Here is a 19,830-nt window from a genome sequence, read left to right as displayed (position 1 = left end):
GCACAGTTTGTATTCGATCAATTTCACAAACGCAGGAAGACATTAACGAGGGACTTGTATACCCAGCCCTTCCACCCTAAACACATATCTGTAATGCCTTTTCCGAGATCTGGCATTCTGTTATGCATTTGGACTATCAGAGAACAACATAAAAACTGAGAGTTGATATAAAAGCATAGCTGAATTTTTCAAAATGATTACCTTTGGCAGATATGTCTTTATCAGTGCCACCAGATCTAGCAATCATTTCCTCTCCCCTCTGTTTAAGAGTTTCATACAGTGGTTGCAGCTTTTCCATATCTACTGATACGTTCTTATTCTCACTGATCTGCTCCTTGATCTTCTCCACCTCAGCAGAGATGGAAGGTGGCTGCCTCAGCCGCTCCACAATGCGCTCCAAGCTCTCAAGGATCTGGTCGATCTTGTCATGGAACTAGTAGTACAACAGTGGGATCATTTGGGAGGAAACAGATCTGGGATACTAAGTGTGAAATTTAAGTGGAAAAAAAATCCACTTAATTTCTTTAATTAAGAATTAAATGTGAATCTCATTTGTCAATATATCCATTCATAGAGTTAGATACAGCTGGTAATAATATTAAGTCATGCCTAAAATCATGACTTGTATATACATTTCTGTGTTACATACACTATGTAAGTAGAATGGACTTAGTTTCTTTTAAATAATTGAGGGTATTCATTAAGAAATGATAATATATTAACATATAACTGGACCACTGGAAAGCAGCATCTATTCTAACCTGTAACTTCATCCTGTTATCACAATTCAAATTAATTTTAAAATTTATATTCAATAAACTAGATATTTTCTATCAAAACTGATTGTTTTCTTCTTTTCTAATGACTATTTTGGTATTCTAAAAACCTATATTATTAAGTGTGAAATTCACGGACAATTTTGATTTAAAAGATTCCTTAAGTTACATATTTCTTAAACTGAAAAATGTCAAAAAACTAAACAAAACATTCCACAATACTGTATCAGAAATTCGGTTTTAGGGCTGGGGGTATACAGCATATGCTTAAAATGCACAAGGCCCTGGGTTCCACTCCTAGCACCAAAAAAAAAAAAAAAAAAAGTAAACAAGTTTGTATTTAATTCATGGTCAAACACAATCTCAGATTTGAGATAGTTTTAAATTTAAAAAATTTTTTTCTTCTTTTCTGGTACCAGGGATTGAACTCAGGAGTGCTTAACCACTGAGCAATATTCTCAGCCCTTTTTGAAAAATATTTTATTTGGAGACAGGGTCTTGCTGAGTTGCTTAGCACCTCACTAAGTTGCTGAGGTTAGCTTTGAACTAGTGAATCTTCTGCCTCAGCCTCCAGAGCCACTGGGATTACAGGCATGAGCCACTGCACCCAGCTAAATCTGTTGTTTTTTATATTAAGCGAATTTATAAATACTAGTCCATTCACAAGTTCTACTTTATTCTTAAAGTTTAGGGAACCACCATTTGGGATTATAGAAAACAGACCACTCTAATGCTCTGTATGTAATGATAGAAACTAAACCTTGAAAGTGGAAAACCTTTGAGCAATTCTAAAATTTGACTTCTTGAAAAAAGATTTTTACAAAAGGAAAAAAAAAATATTTATTTCCAACTTCGTATTTGCTTCCTTTTTATTTGGCTTATCATTCAGCCTTCCCTCAATGTCTTGAGAATGTTTTATTAATAATGACAGTAGTACTTTATCTCTTCCAATGGCACATGCTACCTTCCACTTGAGATGGACATGGAATTTAATATCTGACAATGAGAGTGACCGTATGTTTCTTAGTCACTGAAAATTATCTTTTATTGTGTCTTAAAGCAGGCACAGAAATATAAGGGCTGGGCACAAGCAAACACCACCTTTGAGAGACAAATACCCTGTGTCAATACCCTGAGTTAGTGGAGTGAAATAATTCTGGTTGAAATTTAATCAGGATGTCTAAGAGGATGGCTTTCCCTGCTTTGCTGTTTGGGAGGGGAGGACCTAGTTCTATTTCTAGTGTACACGATTACCTGAGTTGATTGAGAAATGGCTTCATCCAGTGCCACAGCTCGCTTTTTGACATCTTCTTTAATTTGACTGTAGAGGGTGTCGGCTGCCACATACTTCTCTTGGATAGAGAAGCCTTCCCCTGGGCTCAATTCCAGTAACTGTGGCCCAGTCTTGTTCATCTTATCTATATGAGGCTTGTGTTCGGCTATCAACTCTCGCAGTTGCTATAACAAACCAAACAGCTTCTCAGTATCTCAGAGTCACACCTCCATATTACAGCTGTCCACACCCCCAATGCATCCAGCTGGCAAGAAACACCAAACAAATGCTCTCCCCACAGCAAGGCATTTAGCACATGATGGCTCATACAACTCTTTGCCAGGAAGAGATGGCCCTGACACAAATATTAAACAACAGTCTAGTCATGCCAAAGCCCCTTCAAGGGTACACACACACAATTGCTGGTTGAGTGAAATAATGAACCCAGTTCTTTATGTATTCCATGCCAATAACAGTACACTTTGACAAGAGTTTATAAGCCAAGGGTCATTTTATGTGAAAGGACACTAATCTCCTATGTCCCTGCAGAGACCAAACAATAATTCTTGATGTACCTCTGTATACACTTGTGATATGTACAAAAATAGGGAGAAAGGAAAAAAGAGAATGGAAAGAAGGTCAGCAGAAGGCAGACAGTGTTGAGAGTAAAAACTCAAGATAAAAGCACATGAGGGTGATATAAGCCCACAAGGCATGGCATTTATGTGAACCCATATAAAATGGATACACATTATACTGTATACAAATATTAGAATCTACTCTACATATATATGACATAAACATTATACATACATATGAATGAGTTTATTTCTATTCACTATTTTCAAATGTTAAATTTGTAAGGGTAATCAACCTTTCAAATACATAGCTATATATTGTGTGAAAGGTGCATTTAAAGAAAAATGTGTCCTAGGTATATGTTGCATAATTTCATAACCTAAACAAGAGATACAATGATATTTATGTTAATGAATGGAAGTGGGATCCAGGTGGAGTCCCATTCCTGCTGATGGAAATGATGGATTGGAGGCTTGAGTAAAGCTGCAATATTTATATTTCATGGATCTTGGGTTCTTAGTGGAATAGCTTTTTTCATGAGTCAAGCCCCAAACCACTCCCCGGGGCGTTTTGCCTAGTTTCTCTGAGGCCAGCCTCCATGCATCACTAAGGAGCATTCCATATGTCCATGTGATAGACTGGGTTCCCTCATCAGAAGTTCCTTGTCCTCAACAGAAAGTACATCTCCAAACAGTTTGCTATCCAATCCCTAATAAGACCTTCTCTGAGAGAAATCATATTCAGGAAATACTGTCTAGAGATAAGCTAGCCATTCTTTTCTGTACATTTAAATTTCTATTATTCATAAAGTAAAATCACCAGGATGGACATAACTGGGTTTTTTATTCAAAGTGTCTGCTGAAACTAGTATTGTGGATTATTGTGAGAACTTGTTGAGGAAATTAGTACATTACATCATCAACTATCCTCCGTGTCACATGCTATTTTTAAAGTTTTTAAAGTCTAGGAAAGAGCTAAACAGGAATTCAATTTTAAAAGGAAGAGTACGTCTAATTGAATATACTGCAAGTAAGGACATGGGAGGCGCAGGCCTACAATCCAGCTCCTGAGTGTTCTAGGATGAGCTTTCCTTATTTTCATTTCATATAATCAAATCATCTCTTCCTGCTGCTTGACAGAATGGAGGTGGTGATGGCAATACCAGCTATGATAAAATCAAATGGGAAAGGAGAGCTGGAGACGTCACACACATTCTGGTTTCAGTATTCCACAGTGCATGCTTGGAAAACAAGTGTACACTCAGAGTGAAATGCAAGACCTTTGCTGAGGTTTCTCAGGCTGCCTAGAGATCTTATCTGTGCAGTACTACTAAGAGGTGACAGCCTGGGGAGCATGAGAAGAGCCTTTTGCAGACTATTCCATGACACACAAGAGAACACCCAATGGATGCCCACACTTGGGCATGTGTGGGCATGAGGATAGGGCCTCATATGGCAAAATGATCCGGGACTCCAGTCCTGCTGGAGATACTTCATTGTGATTTTAAGATATCTAACTCTTGGTAACAAGGCCCTTGGAACCAGCTTTTATTACTGACAAGAATGAACTAGATCTTCCCCCCAAACAGAAGGAGAGATGGTGAAGCTGAAGAAATGCCATTTCTAGAACACTACAAATATTCTGAGAGCTTTTAATCTGAACAATCTGAAGACTTGGCTGCAAACCTTCATACTTTTCCTTATATATACAATCATAATTTTTTTTGAATTTAAAGATTATGCAAAAAAGAGAAATCAACTCAATTTTGAAATTGTCAGCTCCATAATAGACCCTTTCTTACCATCTGATATTATGTGAAAAGCAGTTATTAAAATCACATCAGAGTAAAATAAATCCATGAAATATTTTATATTAAAAATCATTCTGTGAACAGTCATCAGGATTTCCACCACAAAAATCCTTCTACTAAAATTAAATCTGATTCTGTATAGTTTCTAAGTTTTTCTATTGCTGAATGATTTAAACAGAACTCCAGGAAATTTTCATTTTCCCTTAAAGTGTTCTCTAAAACTCTTTTCTAAATAAATACTTGTTAGAGATAGTCTTCCATGCTAGTATATTAAAATAGTAAACAAACAAGTTAATAAGTTATTCACATATTACAAACAATGATGTAATATTCCCTGAAATACACCCTAAGTTCTCTCTCTCTTCCTTTCCTTCCCCCACCCCCAAGTCTCAGAGTACATTTTGTACAGATCTGGGAAAACAACTAGGTTCACAAGTCCATAAATAGAAAGGACTCCAAATTTTATTCTGAGTCTTGAACCTTCTCTCATACAAATCTTTGCAAAAGTTTAAGTGACATTAATAATTAGGTGATTGCTAAAACGAGGGCTTTATAATGCCATTTCACTTATGTTTAAAATACATATAATTGTAGTTGTAAATATATTCCCTAGTATATTCATCTACACTTAGGGGAATAAGAACTTCAAAGAGTTCCATGTACACAGGGGTGGGGAGTGGGGGTGATATGTCTTTATACCTCAGCATATTTCCTTTTCACAGTTTTTGATATTGCTATTTGGATATATTTCATGATACTGTACATTTTCTCCAAGCTGTATGAAGCCTCTTCCATATATTTCTACTTTTCCTTTATAGTCTAGATGGCTCTGACCACTACATAAAAAATATAAAACTTAGTCAACATGTACAAATGGAAAGGAATTTATCATGTGTAAACTTGAAAAAGCACTTCCAAAACTTATTTCTCTAGCATTTTGAAAAGGGAGTTTTTTCCCTACCCAGATGGTTTATACTGTATACTCTTCTATAAAAGTCATGATGCAATTAATGGCATATACAGCATGCCCTACCCACATGGGGCCTTCCATATAATTCTGGGCCACAGGTTAAGCCTTTATGAGGTAAGAAAACTGCATAGACCAGAAGACAATATTATTAAGACACTGTAGTCATGTATGATATCTAATGGCATTTTCAAAAACCATCAAAACCATGATGCTTTTTTAGTGGGAATATCACATTTTCTTTTACCCTCAGCTTACCCTATGTTCTTCCTGCTGTTGCCTTAGAGTGTCATACTCAAGGGCTGGGGCAGGAAGCTGAGAGATGATTTTTTGTGTTTCTGTCAGCCATGGCCAAAGTTCTTCATATGTCTCCCAGAACTGGTTAACCAGGGACTGTGCCCGTTCTAGCTGCAGATACCTCTCAGAGTTTATCTGGCAGAGGGAATCGTAGTTCTTCAATAACTTGTCCAGTTTTTTCTAGAAAATCAGATGATGAAATATGTTTAATTGTCAGGCAGACTAGTGCCCGTATTCCAGACTACTTTGTCTAGCACTGTACACCTGGCATAGAGAAGGTACACAACAAATGTATATGAAATGAATAAATCAATAAAAGCTATTCTAAGTAATTGTTTCTGTGTACAAAAGTTCATTATAAATTCAAGAAGGACTGCCAGTTTTTATGAATAAGATACTAGCTCTTCAAACAAGAAGTAGAATTCTCCACTCATTCCTATAATGCCCTTGAGGCTAGAAAACAGGTTTCATATGATTGTACCAACATAGACAGTATTTTCTTGAAACACAAAAGACTTTCCTTTGCAAATTAAACCGTAAAAATTGCTAATCAACAAATTAATTACATATATTAGAATCAAAGTAGAATATTGTGCTACACAAGGATTTTGTGTAGCAGTCACAGTGATCTTGACTATGGTATAAATTCACAGTAAAAACTCATAGCAGTTTAAGATCTGGTATAGTGATGGCACCTGCTTCACTCTTCCTGCTAAGGATGGCTTTAGCTATTCTGGGTCTCTTATTTTTCCAGATGAATTTCATAATTGCTTTTTCTATTTCTATGAGGAATGTCATTGGGATTTGGATCAGAATTGCATTAAATCTGTATAGTGCTTTTGGTAGTATGGTCATTTTGATAATATTAATTCTGCCTATATAAGAGCAAGGTAGATCTTTCCATCTTCTAAGGTCTTCTTTGATTTCTTTCTTTAGGGTTCTGTAGTTTTCATTGTACAGATCTTTCATCTCTTTCATTAAATTGATTCCCAAGTATTTTATTTTATTTTTTTGAGGCTATTGTAAATGGGGTAGTTTTCCTCATTTCCCTTTCTGAGGATTTACTTATATACACAGATGTCTTTGATTTATGGGTGTTGATATTATATCTTGCTACTTTGCTGAATTCATTTACTAATTCTATAAGTTTTCTGGTGAACTTTTAAGGTCTTCTAGATATAGAATCACATCATCAGCAAATAGTGTTAATTTAAGTTCTTCTTTTCCTATGCATATCCCTTTAAATTCTTTCATCTGTCTATTTGCTCTAGCCAGTGTTTCAAGAACTTGGTTAAATAGAAGTAGTAAAAGAGGGCATCCCTGTCTTGTTCCAGTTTTTAGAGGGAATGTCTTCAATTTTTTTCTATTTAGAATGATGTTGGCCTGGAGCTTAGCGTGGATAGCCTTTACGATGTTGAGGTATCTTCCTGTTATCGCTAATTAAAAAAAAAAAAAAAAAAAAACAGCAATGGTACTGGCACCAAAACAGACTGGTAAATCATTGGCACAGAATAGAGGACACAGAGACTAACCCACAAAATTACAATTATCTTATATTAGACAAAGGAGCCAAAAACATAAATTGGAGAAAAATAGTCTCTTCAACAAATGGTGCCAGGAAAATTGGAAAACCATATGCAACAAAATGAAATTAAACCCCTCTAACAATGCATAAAACTCAACTCAAAGTGAGTTGACATATGTAATAACAATGGTTTATACTGATAATAATGATAAAAATACAGTTAACATCAATCGAAGCTTAATGTGTGCCAGTTAGCCAAGAACCCAAACTTTAATAGCTTTTATGTTTATTAAAAAACATTGTCCTCTTGGTCATTCCCTGTAGGAATATTCCTTTCATTGTTTGCTGTTTGAACAGCAGCTGTGGATAAAAGTCTTTTGTAGCCTTAAAGCTCAACACATGCTGCCTATTTAAGAGTCTCAACACCAGTCACATAGAAAAGATTATACCTTCATTGACTGTTTCTCCTCTTCACTGGATGTGGTCATGATTTTATGTCCAGATTTAACAAGTTCATCAATAATATCCTTGTGTCTCAAAATCTCCATGGTGAATGTCTGTGATTTACCAAATAAAATTTTAAAGAAAAAAGAAACAAAGTTTGTAACTAAAAAGAAAACAATTAGGCAAAGTAGTTGAAAATACCCAATAACCCTAGAGGGATCTTGAAAAGCAAATCATGCAAGCTTATTTCCTAGACTTGGAGCACAGCAGCAAATAATTTACAAAGCAACTAGAAATGTATCTATTCACCTTTTGAACCTGCAGCTGAGCAGAGGTCTGGTCTTGCTCAAGCCTAATGTCACCCAGAGACATCAATTTCTTTTCTGTTTCAGTAATCCAGGATAACTCAGCATCAGCCGCTTGGTCAAACTAAACAAAAGATAAATCATAAGGTCAGCAAGTTCCTGTAACTGGTGCCAGAAAAATACCTATCTACGTTTCTTTTAAATATCTTTATTACACAAGTGGAGACTCTGAGCTTATCTCTTCATGGCATCCTGAAATAATTCATGAGAATGACTGAGTCATAAAGAAAGGAGAACTTTCCACAGAGCAATTAAATATAAGCTCTTAAAATGTGTTGAAGTCATAACACTGTATTAATGATTTTAGGACAGTGAGTCTCACTGCCTTCTTTCCTAGTGGACCCAATCGTTTGCTCCTTAGGAGTATTATCCAAATGTAACAGCAACAGACATAAAGGGCCAGATACCATCTTTAATTTTTCTATCACCTTGACTCATACTATACCAGGTAGCAATCTGCTGTAAAAACACATGATTCCTAAGTAAAAAGAATGACATATTCCCATGTTCTACTATACTATATCTGTGTGTATGAATAAATGTGCAGATATATGTCTCAATGTATATACAGTGTACTACCAAATTTTTCTTGTATAATTTTTAAACATTTCATTTAATAATGGCAGGAAACACTTTTGAGAGAATTCTTAAATATTTTAATAAGAGATTTTATTTTCCTGATCCTACTAATGATTCATGGACATGGTAAAAATTCATAAAGTACAGAAAAATATACAAAAGAAAATTAAAACCTGAAGCTAATACTGTTGGTATTTCAGTGAATTTTCTTCCAGAAGAAAGACACGTAAAGCTCTAGGATAATATACCCCACTTTTTTATTTATTATGAACAATTTCCCAAGTCATATTTTTCAATGTGATTTTAAAATAGCACCAATGTATTCCAGCATATCCAGACATTTTCATTCAGGCTCTCCATAGATTTTTTGCTATAAGTATACCTGTATGAATATCATAGTATAAATCTTTTGGCATCTCTAATTAGGCTCTTAGTGTAGATTCCTAGAAGTGACTACCAAGTCAAAGAGCATTTTAATTAATTTCAATGCTTACATTAGATAAAACACAATGTAATTCCAGACTAAGAAATTATCATCGACAATATAGTAGGCAAGTGACACTGTGGTCACCAATGGTGAATGGTAATTAACAACAGCCTCAGAATTAGTGGGGAATGGATACTGTACGTATTCAAGCCCAATTCTGCCAGAACTTCTGATTTCTGAAGAGAAGCTGGAAATCCAGATGGGGTGGGGGAATAACTAGCGGAAGGAAGAGGAAAGACTGGAAAAGAATTTGTACTTTTCAAACTAAACAATACTATGTGGACTCAGGAGATGATGGAACAGCTGAACTTTTCCTAGTTCCTCATGATAAGTACAGTGTCTGCGCATTACATAAAACACACACAGGGATTACACAGAGGGAGAGAGAAGGGGGCAGAAGAGCTGTGGACCCCAGACCCTGAGGAACACCATGGTGGTGAGTTTTCTGGGTCTCCTTTGTGCTCACCTATCCAAGACTGGATGCTAGAGAAACTAGCAACCTAGACACATCAATGTGCACAAAGCCCCAAGGCAAGCCTGATCTCTCTAGTGAAAGGACAAGGATAAGGGCAGCCTAGCAAGTCAGAAAACTTAGGTAGTTACCACTTGATTCCAACCAAATACCATGGGGAAAAATGTCGCCCCCAATTCTACTTGATAAGAAAGCTGACCAAGGAGCCTAGATGCCCACCTTCATGAGGCTACAGCAAGGTTCCCAACATCTCTGCCAGGGTAATGTTAGAGAAGGCCAAGGAGAGAGGCAGAGACCACATGCAGATCCTGGGCTTCCAACCCCAAGAAAACAGACATGAGTTGTGCCCATTCTTGTCTCTGAAGTGTGTCAAGGCATGCCTAATGGAAAGAGGGGGTCCTTAACATCACTCACTCTTGAACCACTGTGGCTAATAGGTATCAGTAGAGACCACATGGGGAGCTGCAACTCCCAAACCCACCCAGCAAAAACAATGGGGCATCCCCTGAGGTGTCCAGCGAGGCTAAGTGATGAACGTGGACATCTACCCTCACCTGGCCAGCTCTTGTGCCAGAGTGGAATCCAAAAAAGTCCTTAAATCAGAAAGTTAATTTTTTTTTGAGGCTACTGAAAATGGGGTAGTTTTCCTTGTTTCCCTTTCTGAGGATTTGTCACTGATATACAGAAATGCCTTTGATTTATGGGTGTTGATTTTATATCCTACTACTTTGCTGAATTCATTTACTAGTTCTAGAAGTTTTCTGGTGGAACTTTTAGGGTCTTCCAGGTATAGAATCATATCATCAGCAAATAGTGCCGATTTGAGTTCTTCTTTTCCTATATGTATCCCTTGAATTTCATCTAATTGCTCTGGCCAGTGTTTCAAGAACTATGTTAAATAGAAGTGGTAAAAGAGGGCATCCCAGTTTTTAGAGGGAATACCTTCAATATTTCTCCATTTAGAATGATGTTGGCTGTGGGCTGGGGATGTGGCTCAAGCGGTAGTGCGCTCGCCTGGCATGCGTGCAGCCCAGGTTCAATCCTCAGGACCACATACAAACAAAGATGTTGTGTCTGCCAAAAGCTAAAAAATAAATATTAAAAAACTCTCTCTCTCTCTCTTTAAAAAAAAAAAGAATGATGTTGGCCTGGGGCTTAGCATAGATAGCCCTTATGATGTTGAGATATGTTCCTGTTATCCCTAGTTTTTCTAATGTTTTGAACATAAAGGGGTGCTGTATTTTGTCAAATGCTTTTTCTGCATCTATTGAGATGATCATATGATTCTTATCTTTAAGTCTATTGATGTGATGAATTACATTTATTGGTTTCCGTAGTTGAAGCACTCTTGAAGAGACACTTCTCAGAAGATGATGTATAATCAACAAATACATGAAAAAATATGCATCATCTCTAGCAATTATAGAAATGCAAATCAAAACCACTCTTAAGATTTCATCTCACTCCCGTCAGAATGGCAGCTATTAAGAATACAAACAATAATAAGTGCTGGCGAGGATGTGGGGAAAAAGGCATACTCATAAATTGCTGGTGGGACTGCAAATTGGTGCAGCCAATATGGAAAGCAGTATGGAGATTTCTTGGAAAGTTGGGAATGGAACCACCATTTGACCTAGCTATCCCTCTACTCGGTCTATACCCAAACGACTTAAAAACAGCATGTTACAGGGACACAGCCACATCAATGTTTATAGCAGCACAATTCACAATAGCTAAACTGTGGAACCAACCTAGATGCCCTTTAATAGATGGATTAAAAAATGTGGCATATATACACAATGGAATATTACTCAGAGATAAAAGAGAATAAGATCATGCCATTTGCAGGTAAATGGATGGAGTTAGAGAATATAATGTTAAGTGAATTTAGCCAATCCCAAATAACCAAATGCCAAATGTTTTCTTTGATATAAGGAGACCGATTCATAGTGGGATAGGGAAAGGGAGCATAGGAGGAATAGATGAACTCTAGATAGGGCAAGGTGGTGAAAGGGAAAGGGAGGGGGCATGGGGTTTTTAATGATGGTGAATGTGATGATCATTATTATCCAAAGTACGGGTACGAAGACACAAATTGGTGTGAATATATTGTATATACAACCAGAAATATGAAAATTGTGCTCTATATGTATAATAAAAATTGTAAATGCATTCCACTGTCACATATAAATAAAAAAAGAAAAAAATCAGAAAGTTAAGATCCAAGAAATAACTTCATATGAGAACCAGAAAGATATCAAATTGAATTAAAGAAGATAATCAAACAGATGCCAGGGGCTACAGTTGTAGCTCAGTGGTAGAGTACTTGCCAAGCATGTGTGAGGCACTGGGTTTGATCCTCAGCACCATATAAAAACAAACAAACAAATAAATAAAGGTATTGTGTCCATCTTAAAAAACAACAACAGATGCCAATATCTGGATGGCAGATATGATAGAATTATCTGATAGAAGATTTTAAGTCAGCCATGATAAAAACGCTTTTGACAACCATTTCTGAATGTTCATGGTTGAATTAAATGAAAAATCAGAAGCCCTCAGCCACAAACAGAGCCTCCACAAAGAAATGACACCTAAAGAACAAATGGAAATTTTAGAACCAAAAAACAATGGAAAATAAAACCAATGAAGGGGGCATAGATTTTTAAATATTTGTCAAATTTCTAGGTAGATTTCCTTCATTATAAGGAAACCAAAAAACCTTCTGAAAAAAAAATCTCTCTTAATCTGGTTCATACTTTGTATGACATTGTTCATTTTCAAATTGAAGTACTCATTAGTAATTACAGATCCATGAGGAAACATAAGAAAAACACTTCATGGACTAATCCAGCAGCCTCAGGTATGCATAGTCCCCATGGGAAAGAAATGAAAGAGTCTTCTAATATATTATCTGTTTTCAAGGCACATACAATACAAATGCAGGCAGAGCCTGACTATGTGGTTCACTTAGAAGAGTCTAAGACTAAGAGAAACCATCTGGGCCTTTCCATCTCACTGTAAATGCTGTAAGAGATCTAAGTAAGATTTAATAATCATGATGTATTTTTTTCTTCTATTGATCCCGGAAAAAATAAAGTGACACATCACTGAACCTTTTCTGTTTGTGTTCAAACTGTTAAAAATATGACATTTATAATACGGAAAGTCAAGTTGTTGTTAACATTAGTTTAAAATGACGGCTTCCCTTTTAAAAAAGAAAAAGTACCCAATGAAAAACAGTCTGATGATACCATCTAGGTTGCCAAAATGGAAAGCTGAAACTCAAACACTGTTTCTTTAATGAAGTCAAATATTTGCTTTACTGAAAGAAAACAAGGCTTTAAGCAGAAATTTCCCTTCTGCCATTTGAGAAATCTAAAAAATTAAATTAGCAAATATTTATTGTTAAGCAACAAATGGAACAGCCACAGGGATATGACTCATTCCAAATGACTGGTGTGTATTTCTAATGGGCCAAAAAATGGGCTCATTTTTACATGTGAGTAACACAGAGAACAACTGTATGATTACCAAATTTTAATAACTTTGTTTACTGCTTGTATAAGTAGCAAAAGTTGACTTTAAATAAATTGTTGATAATCTTAGCACCTTTTTTGAAACTCCATAATTGCATTCTGGGCAATGTTTTAACATTTAGCATCATTTTTTTTAACCTTAGCTATTACGTTGAATTCACATTTCAGAAATTTCCTAAAAGTTACTGCAAGCCACTTTTAAGAGACTCTCTTTATTAAAAAAAAACAAAAAAACAAAAAAACACTAAAACCACAGCATTCTACTGAATACATTGTTCTCAGTGTTTAACAATCAGTAGCTCCCTTTATCCTGACAACAAATACATAATGTGGGAACACCATTAACTTCATTTGCAGCCAAGAAAACTGAGGAAGAGAGACGTTAATTAATTTATCAAAGAGGACACAGATAGTAAATGTTGGACCTGAGGTTTTAACCAGGTGGCCTGAGCACAGGAACTGCACTTTACCTCCCAAGTTATACAGTCTGTGCTTACATATTATTTGAACTTTGAATTCAAAATACTCTTGTGATTTCACCAAAAATGGTTCACAATAAGCAGTAAGTAATAGGTTTTGACTTAAACATTTCTCCAATTGCTAAAATTGTTTATACTTATTCAGAAAGTTTCTAATGAGTGGTAATAAAGGTCTTTAAGACACAGCTAGGAGCAGACCTTGAACCCAAGGGCATCCTCTCTCACTCCCTTCCTCTGGCTTGAGATCTTACCATTTTCCTTTGATTAGCGTTTCCTTCCACTTTACTTTTCATCATTCCTATTTTCACTCCCTGAACACCTGGAGGGTCTAAACAAATCTCATTTCCGTAGGGGATGTTTCCTTCTGTTTTTTTAAAAGAAATAAACAGGTGGTATTTTTCTCCAAGGCAGATTCCTAATGACAGGAGCTACACTACCAACCCAGAGCCTCGGCACCAGTGTCACTACAGGGCCCACTTACAGAAGCTAAGCAATTAGAATTGCTGGAGCCCCTCAAATTCCCAAACCTAGTGAGACACCACACGTAGCAACTTCTGACAATTGTACAAGAGGCAAAGAACAATGAACTACTCTGAGTTTAAACAATCACAGTGGTCTTAATTTAGGAGATATCTAAGCAAAAGTGCCTTTACCAATTTCTACAGAGCTCATTTAGTTCAATATTAGTTCAATTTGCAATTAGAGAAAGAAAGCAACACAGAAATGCTAGTTTGTGTGGGTTTAAAGTGCAAAAGCATGTACAGTTTCTAACTCAGAAAGTGGCAAGCACTGCTAAGAGAGAGGCAGTCTAGCTCAATATCACTATATGCTCTGCCCAGATTGTTTCCTAAAAGTAATGAATGGGCCCAATTATTTTAAACAAGAATAACCTCTTCAGAATACCAATGTCTGGAAACTTGGAGAATCAGATTTGGGGGATTTGTTGACCCGAGCACATATAATTCTCACTCATTTGCTCATAAGTGAGGTTGTTCAATTATTTCCCAAATAATAAGAAACATCCCTGGAATTCACATAGTGCCCTTGCCCCTACAATTTCAAAATTTAGTGGTGTATCTTTTTTGAAACTCTTATTGTGATATACAGTTCACATAAAAATCTAACCATGGCAAATCAGAACTCTTTTAAAAAAAAACAGGATGCTTATTAGGAGATGCTAATTAGGAGATGTCTGTATGCTGCCTTCCCTTCTCCTTCTGAACTTTGATTCTTTTCCATGTTTTCTTGACATTTGTCATGTTGGTGTCTGGAACCCAGTATACTCTGTGATAGCAGCCTGAGAGTTCACAAAGTCCACATGCATTTATGAACTCCAAAAATGAAGTTACAATATTATAAAGGAGGTAGATTGCACATAAACAACCTTAATACTGGACAAAATGTGAAGGATCTCAAGAGACATTCGTTTGGTGGGTCATTCAGGTAAAGAGAACTAAATTTTTTAAAATTACCAAGTTATGCCCAAAGCACACATCCTCACCTGTCACTTGTAGGTGTGCCTATGTTGGAGGCAGAGGTTTAAGGAAAAGGCGCAGTTAATTAAAAAAAAAAAAAAAAAAAAAAAAAAAAAAAGGATATGACTAAAGGTGTGTCTAAGATGATAAGCTGAGGTCAGATCATGTCCATATTTTATATGAAGAAGAAACACAGAATGATAGATAATTTGTTTATACAACATAAGATGGTACCAAATATGTGGTTTAACATTCAACTCTAAAAATATATTTTTCATCACTCCTTTTATATTTCATGAATATTTATCATTAGGTGAATCAGAAAACAAAAACTTCAGTATCCAACTGTATTATGGTCCTTATTCTAAACATCTATTATTTTATACAAGTTTACAAACTAATGTTAGTGGTAAATTTGCTACTTTCTAAATTTGAAAATCATGAGTTTTGAGGGTTCCCTCCTAAGGGCAAAACTGAGTCACTGCCAAACTAGAGACAGGCAACTACTCTGCTCTTAACTCGCCTAGAAAGTGATGTTCCATGATCCTTAAATGTTGCCTTGTCAAGTTTCACTATCCTTATAGTTGGAAATATTTTCATTACAGGCTTCCATTTTGCTGGAAAAAAAATGGTACTTTCTTCACATTACTGAAGAAGTTAGAAAAGCTATGGATGACTTTTCAGGATTCTTCCTATCCATATGATTCATAAGGAGGCACTCTAGTGAAGAAGAGGAGATCTGGATTAAATTCTAGTTCCAACTCTGTCACTAATTAGCTGTAGGACCAGGAAAGTTGCCTCACCAGGTATTGTTCATACACATGTTCCTCTCAGGTTTAGACACCTTTAACCTTACCGGAGGGAGTTCATTGGGCAGATTTACAGGTATTCCAAAGAAATGCAGATATAAGCACACAAGTGAACAACCAAAAGATGGTAATGGCATTATTCCTAGCTGTGACCTACTGGTAGTACAACTTTTAGTATTCCCAAACACACACTCTATGGAAAGGAAAGGGTGAAAAGATATACAGTCCAAACTGTTCACACATTTTTTAATGTGTGTTTTTTTTTTTTTTAAAGAGAGAGTGAGAGAGGGAGAGAAAAAGAATCTTTATATTTATTTTTTAGTTATCGGCGGACACAACATCTTTGTTTTTTTTGTATGTGGTGCTGAGGATCGAACCCGGGCCGCACGCATGCTAGGCGAGCGCGCTACCGCTTGAGCCACATCCCCAGGCCCTTTTAATGTGTTTTTTTGTAGTGCTTCAGTAAAATCTCAAAAATTCCTGTAAAGAATAATTTTCTCAAGAAAAAAAAACACACACACACAACAATCATTATTTTCCTGAAGGACATATGTTTTAGGTTCCTGAAGACTTACACTGACCTGGTTACTTTTTCTTTGTTAACTTTGGAAAGCATTTGCAAAACCTTGAATAAAATTAGGCTACTGCTAATGGTCTTGACAAATATCAGAGCATACTAACCAATACAAATCAGTACTAACTCAACTTCTGACCTTACCCTTATTACCATCTCATTTCACTGAAATGACCTATCCTAATTTCTCAAGAAAGTCTTTGCACAGGGTATGGAGTATTTGTCTTACTATTTAGCAAAGTCTTCAGTGCCAGTTCTGAAATATTTAGATACATTTCAGTGGGGGAAAAATATCAGCATTTTAAAAAGTTAAATAAATTTCACAAACACTTATTTTCCTATAATAATGAGGCATACAAATTCCTCCAAACGTTTTTAAAAACAGAGTCGGGCAAACACATTCCTCAGGCATGAATGCCCTCCTTCACAAAAATTTCTTAGGCAGGGCTTTTGCTTTTGTTGTCTTCCAGCAGCTTTTGTGAGTTTAGATCACAGTACCAAAACAAGGAATGCAGCATTATACTTCAGAACCATATAAATTACACTTTTATGGCAACATTTACAGCAACAATTAATTTTCAATGCTCCCACAGAATCTGCGGGATTTGTGTTTCCTGCCTTTGACTTATTAGTATAAGCTTAGTCACATACCTTCCCAAGCTCTGCTCTCAAGTCCACACTAGCCCCCACATGGAAAATCTGCAACTAGTCTAATGACTTAAATAGTCACAGAATTTCAAATAAAATTTAATCATGACACGTATTACAAACTTCTATTTCCAGGGTCCCCCTCACTGCTATCATATTCTGGAGCTGTGGCTAAGGGCAGGGTATCTCTAAAACCATAGAGTATAAACTCTGCATGAGCCGCAGACAGGTCAGAGGCTATAATTTCTTCCCCTTCAGTCATCTTTGGGAAAAAACTCCACATCACCAACAAAATTGTTACCTTCTTAAAAATGCATTTTTTTTGCCACAGTTGCATATAAATGAACAATTGGTATTAACTTGCATACAAACTCAGTATATTTACTCATAAAAAGATTAAACTGAGTGGAGGCATAAAATTAATATTAGAGATAAGCATATATGTAGGCAAAAAGCATTCTATTTGGCAAGCAGGGCTGATCTTCCCAGTGTCTGGTGTGGAAAGGGTAAATCTGGGAAGCACTGGACAGATGGCCATTAACAATGTACAGATTAGCCTTGCCCTAGCACTCACACGGAGCCCAGTCAAATTCTATTCAAATCCACTCTTTCATTTTTGAAGTACAACAAATGAATGGAAACACTAGTAACAGACATCTTTGTTCAGGTAAAGGCTCTGGGAACAGCTGGAGAAAATTTATTGCTTAGACAACAAACCACTTGTCCCTACCTGCTGTGATCTCAGAATGGCAGCATCGATCTCCTCCACCTTCTGGGTGATGGTGTCACTCACCAACCGGTAGCGCTCATTGTCCTCAGCCACCATTTTCTCCAGTCCTTCCCTTGCCCTCCATGGTAGCAATTCCAGCAAAGCACTGCTCACTTCATTAACAGAATCCAGTAAGGTTTTGTTGTTCTTGGCTTCCTTTTTCAGATCCTAAAAACATACAAATATATGGGTATAAGTGTGAACAAGTTTTTCTTTCCCTTAACTATTTTTGGGGTGACAGTCCTCTGTTGGCCAGTGAGTCTATGCTTTGGCCCCCTTAGTTTTAGTTGAGTGAAACAAAGCTTTGTTATTTAAAGCTACTTTACAAAGAATAAAAAAAGCTTCAGAGAGAAGTTCAAAGAAAAATTCATTTATCAATGAGGCAACATTGAGTCTTTGAAATTTAATATAAATATTTAAAATCTAGAAAACAAAACCAAGCCAATTAACATGTATTATTCTTTGCTTTCTGGGAACCTCTAAATAATCAGGTAACAGAAAAAGTAAAAATAATGAGTTTAATGCAAGTCAAAATTAAGTGACCTTCAAAATGAGGACATACAGGTATTAAATCATTCCACTTGAGTCATTATAGTCTCAGTGAGCCTGACCTCACTGACTCCCTTTTGCTCATATGTGATCATACTTCGGGGGTGAGATAAAAGAGGCTGCTATCTCTGAAAAGAAGAATGGCCAGCAAATCAGTGTACTACTATGTGCTATAAACAGAAAACCCGCCCCATGCTACACATCTATCTTATCGAAATGTTGTTATTCCAACCAAATGACATGTCTCTGAAATAGTGATCATTTCCCTCCCCACTCCCGCCCCGTCTTCATCATTCTGTCTCTTCTGTAATAAACTATACTCCCAAACATAAGTCTCTTGGAGTAAATTATAATATGCTGTTTTCATCTCTAGGTTCCTAAAAGTTTAAAGGGTTGATCTGCTGCCAATGTCTGCTGGGTCCCCGCCTACCAAGGCATCCTTTGGCATGTAAGAAATGACACAAGGCAAATATAATTTCATTGCTGTGTGAATAAGACTCCCTGAAAGAGGATAAGCAGATCCGATATGTATAAACCAGGGCATACTTTTTGTCTCACTTGTGCTTGGCTTGCTGCTTCTCCTTTCAGATCCTGAGTCTCATATGAAAGTAATTCCACCTCCACTTTGTCCAGCCAGGTACACAGCTCTTCGTGTGTGCAGTGCAGCTGCCCTGAAAGCTGCAACGCCTGCTCCACAGTTTTGGCTACGTCGGTGCTCATCGTGGTAATGTCTTTGTACTTTTCTTTAAGGGCTTCCAATTTGTCTTGAATTATTAAAACTTCATCACCTAAAATTCCAAAGATGTTATTTTTTATGAAAAGGAAAAAGAAAGGTATGTGTAGGGGGTGGCGTTTCTTTGGATATCATTGTATAATGATGAAATTTTCTTGGGAAAAAAGAAGATATTTTTATAAAAATGAGCGGACCCAAGAGAGACCTTAATGAGGTTTTCATCTTTCCCAGGATTGCTGGCAACTCTGATCAGCTGAAAAATACAAAAGCATAAATGGGAAAGGAATATAGTGCCTTTAGTTATGTGGAATTCAGCACCTTTGTATCCATATTATAATACTTTTAGTAATCAAAGCACGAGGATGCAAAATGCCATGGTTCAGCTCATTAAGTTCACAGACTTCATGACTTTGAAAGCTGGGTTATTTTAGGCAGGATACTGAACTTCTCTGTGTCCTTCCTTATCATTACTCACTGGCACCATTCTAGTGGACCCTCAGCTGCCTCTATCTCCTTTTCACAGACACAGAAATTGTGTCCTAGGTTTCAGACTTCTAATTCAAGTATCTAGATATGATATTTCTTCTACTTTTAATGAATGGTAATTGCTCCCTGTACACGCATGCTGCTGAACTGGAGACAGGCACTGGGAAACCTTCCCATGGCCAAAGGAATCACTAA

At 36.5% G+C, this 19,830-nt stretch overlaps 1 protein-coding gene across 11 annotated transcripts in view; it reads right to left on the bottom strand.

Annotated features, from left to right (window-relative positions):
- Dst (dystonin) overlaps positions 1-19,830 on the bottom strand; it is a 345,440-nt gene that overhangs the window by 46,230 nt on the left and 279,380 nt on the right. For all 11 annotated transcript variants that reach the window (XM_076858540.2, XM_076858545.2, XM_076858542.2 and 8 more), the window contains 7 exons: positions 18,963-19,204; positions 17,829-18,035; positions 7,981-8,100; positions 7,677-7,784; positions 5,664-5,882; positions 2,031-2,234; positions 202-433 (listed from right to left, as the gene is read on the bottom strand). In XM_076858540.2, coding sequence (XP_076714655.2) covers positions 202-433; positions 2,031-2,234; positions 5,664-5,882; positions 7,677-7,784; positions 7,981-8,100; positions 17,829-18,035; positions 18,963-19,204 — 1,332 coding nt within the window. The remainder of the gene's footprint in view (positions 1-201; positions 434-2,030; positions 2,235-5,663; positions 5,883-7,676; positions 7,785-7,980; positions 8,101-17,828; positions 18,036-18,962; positions 19,205-19,830) is intronic.

This window comes from Callospermophilus lateralis, chromosome 6 (assembly GCF_048772815.1).
Source record: "Callospermophilus lateralis isolate mCalLat2 chromosome 6, mCalLat2.hap1, whole genome shotgun sequence".
Taxonomy (NCBI): domain Eukaryota; kingdom Metazoa; phylum Chordata; class Mammalia; order Rodentia; family Sciuridae; genus Callospermophilus; species Callospermophilus lateralis.
Note: the sequence above shows the minus strand (reverse complement) of the source record. Positions and strands in the feature narration are given on the sequence as shown.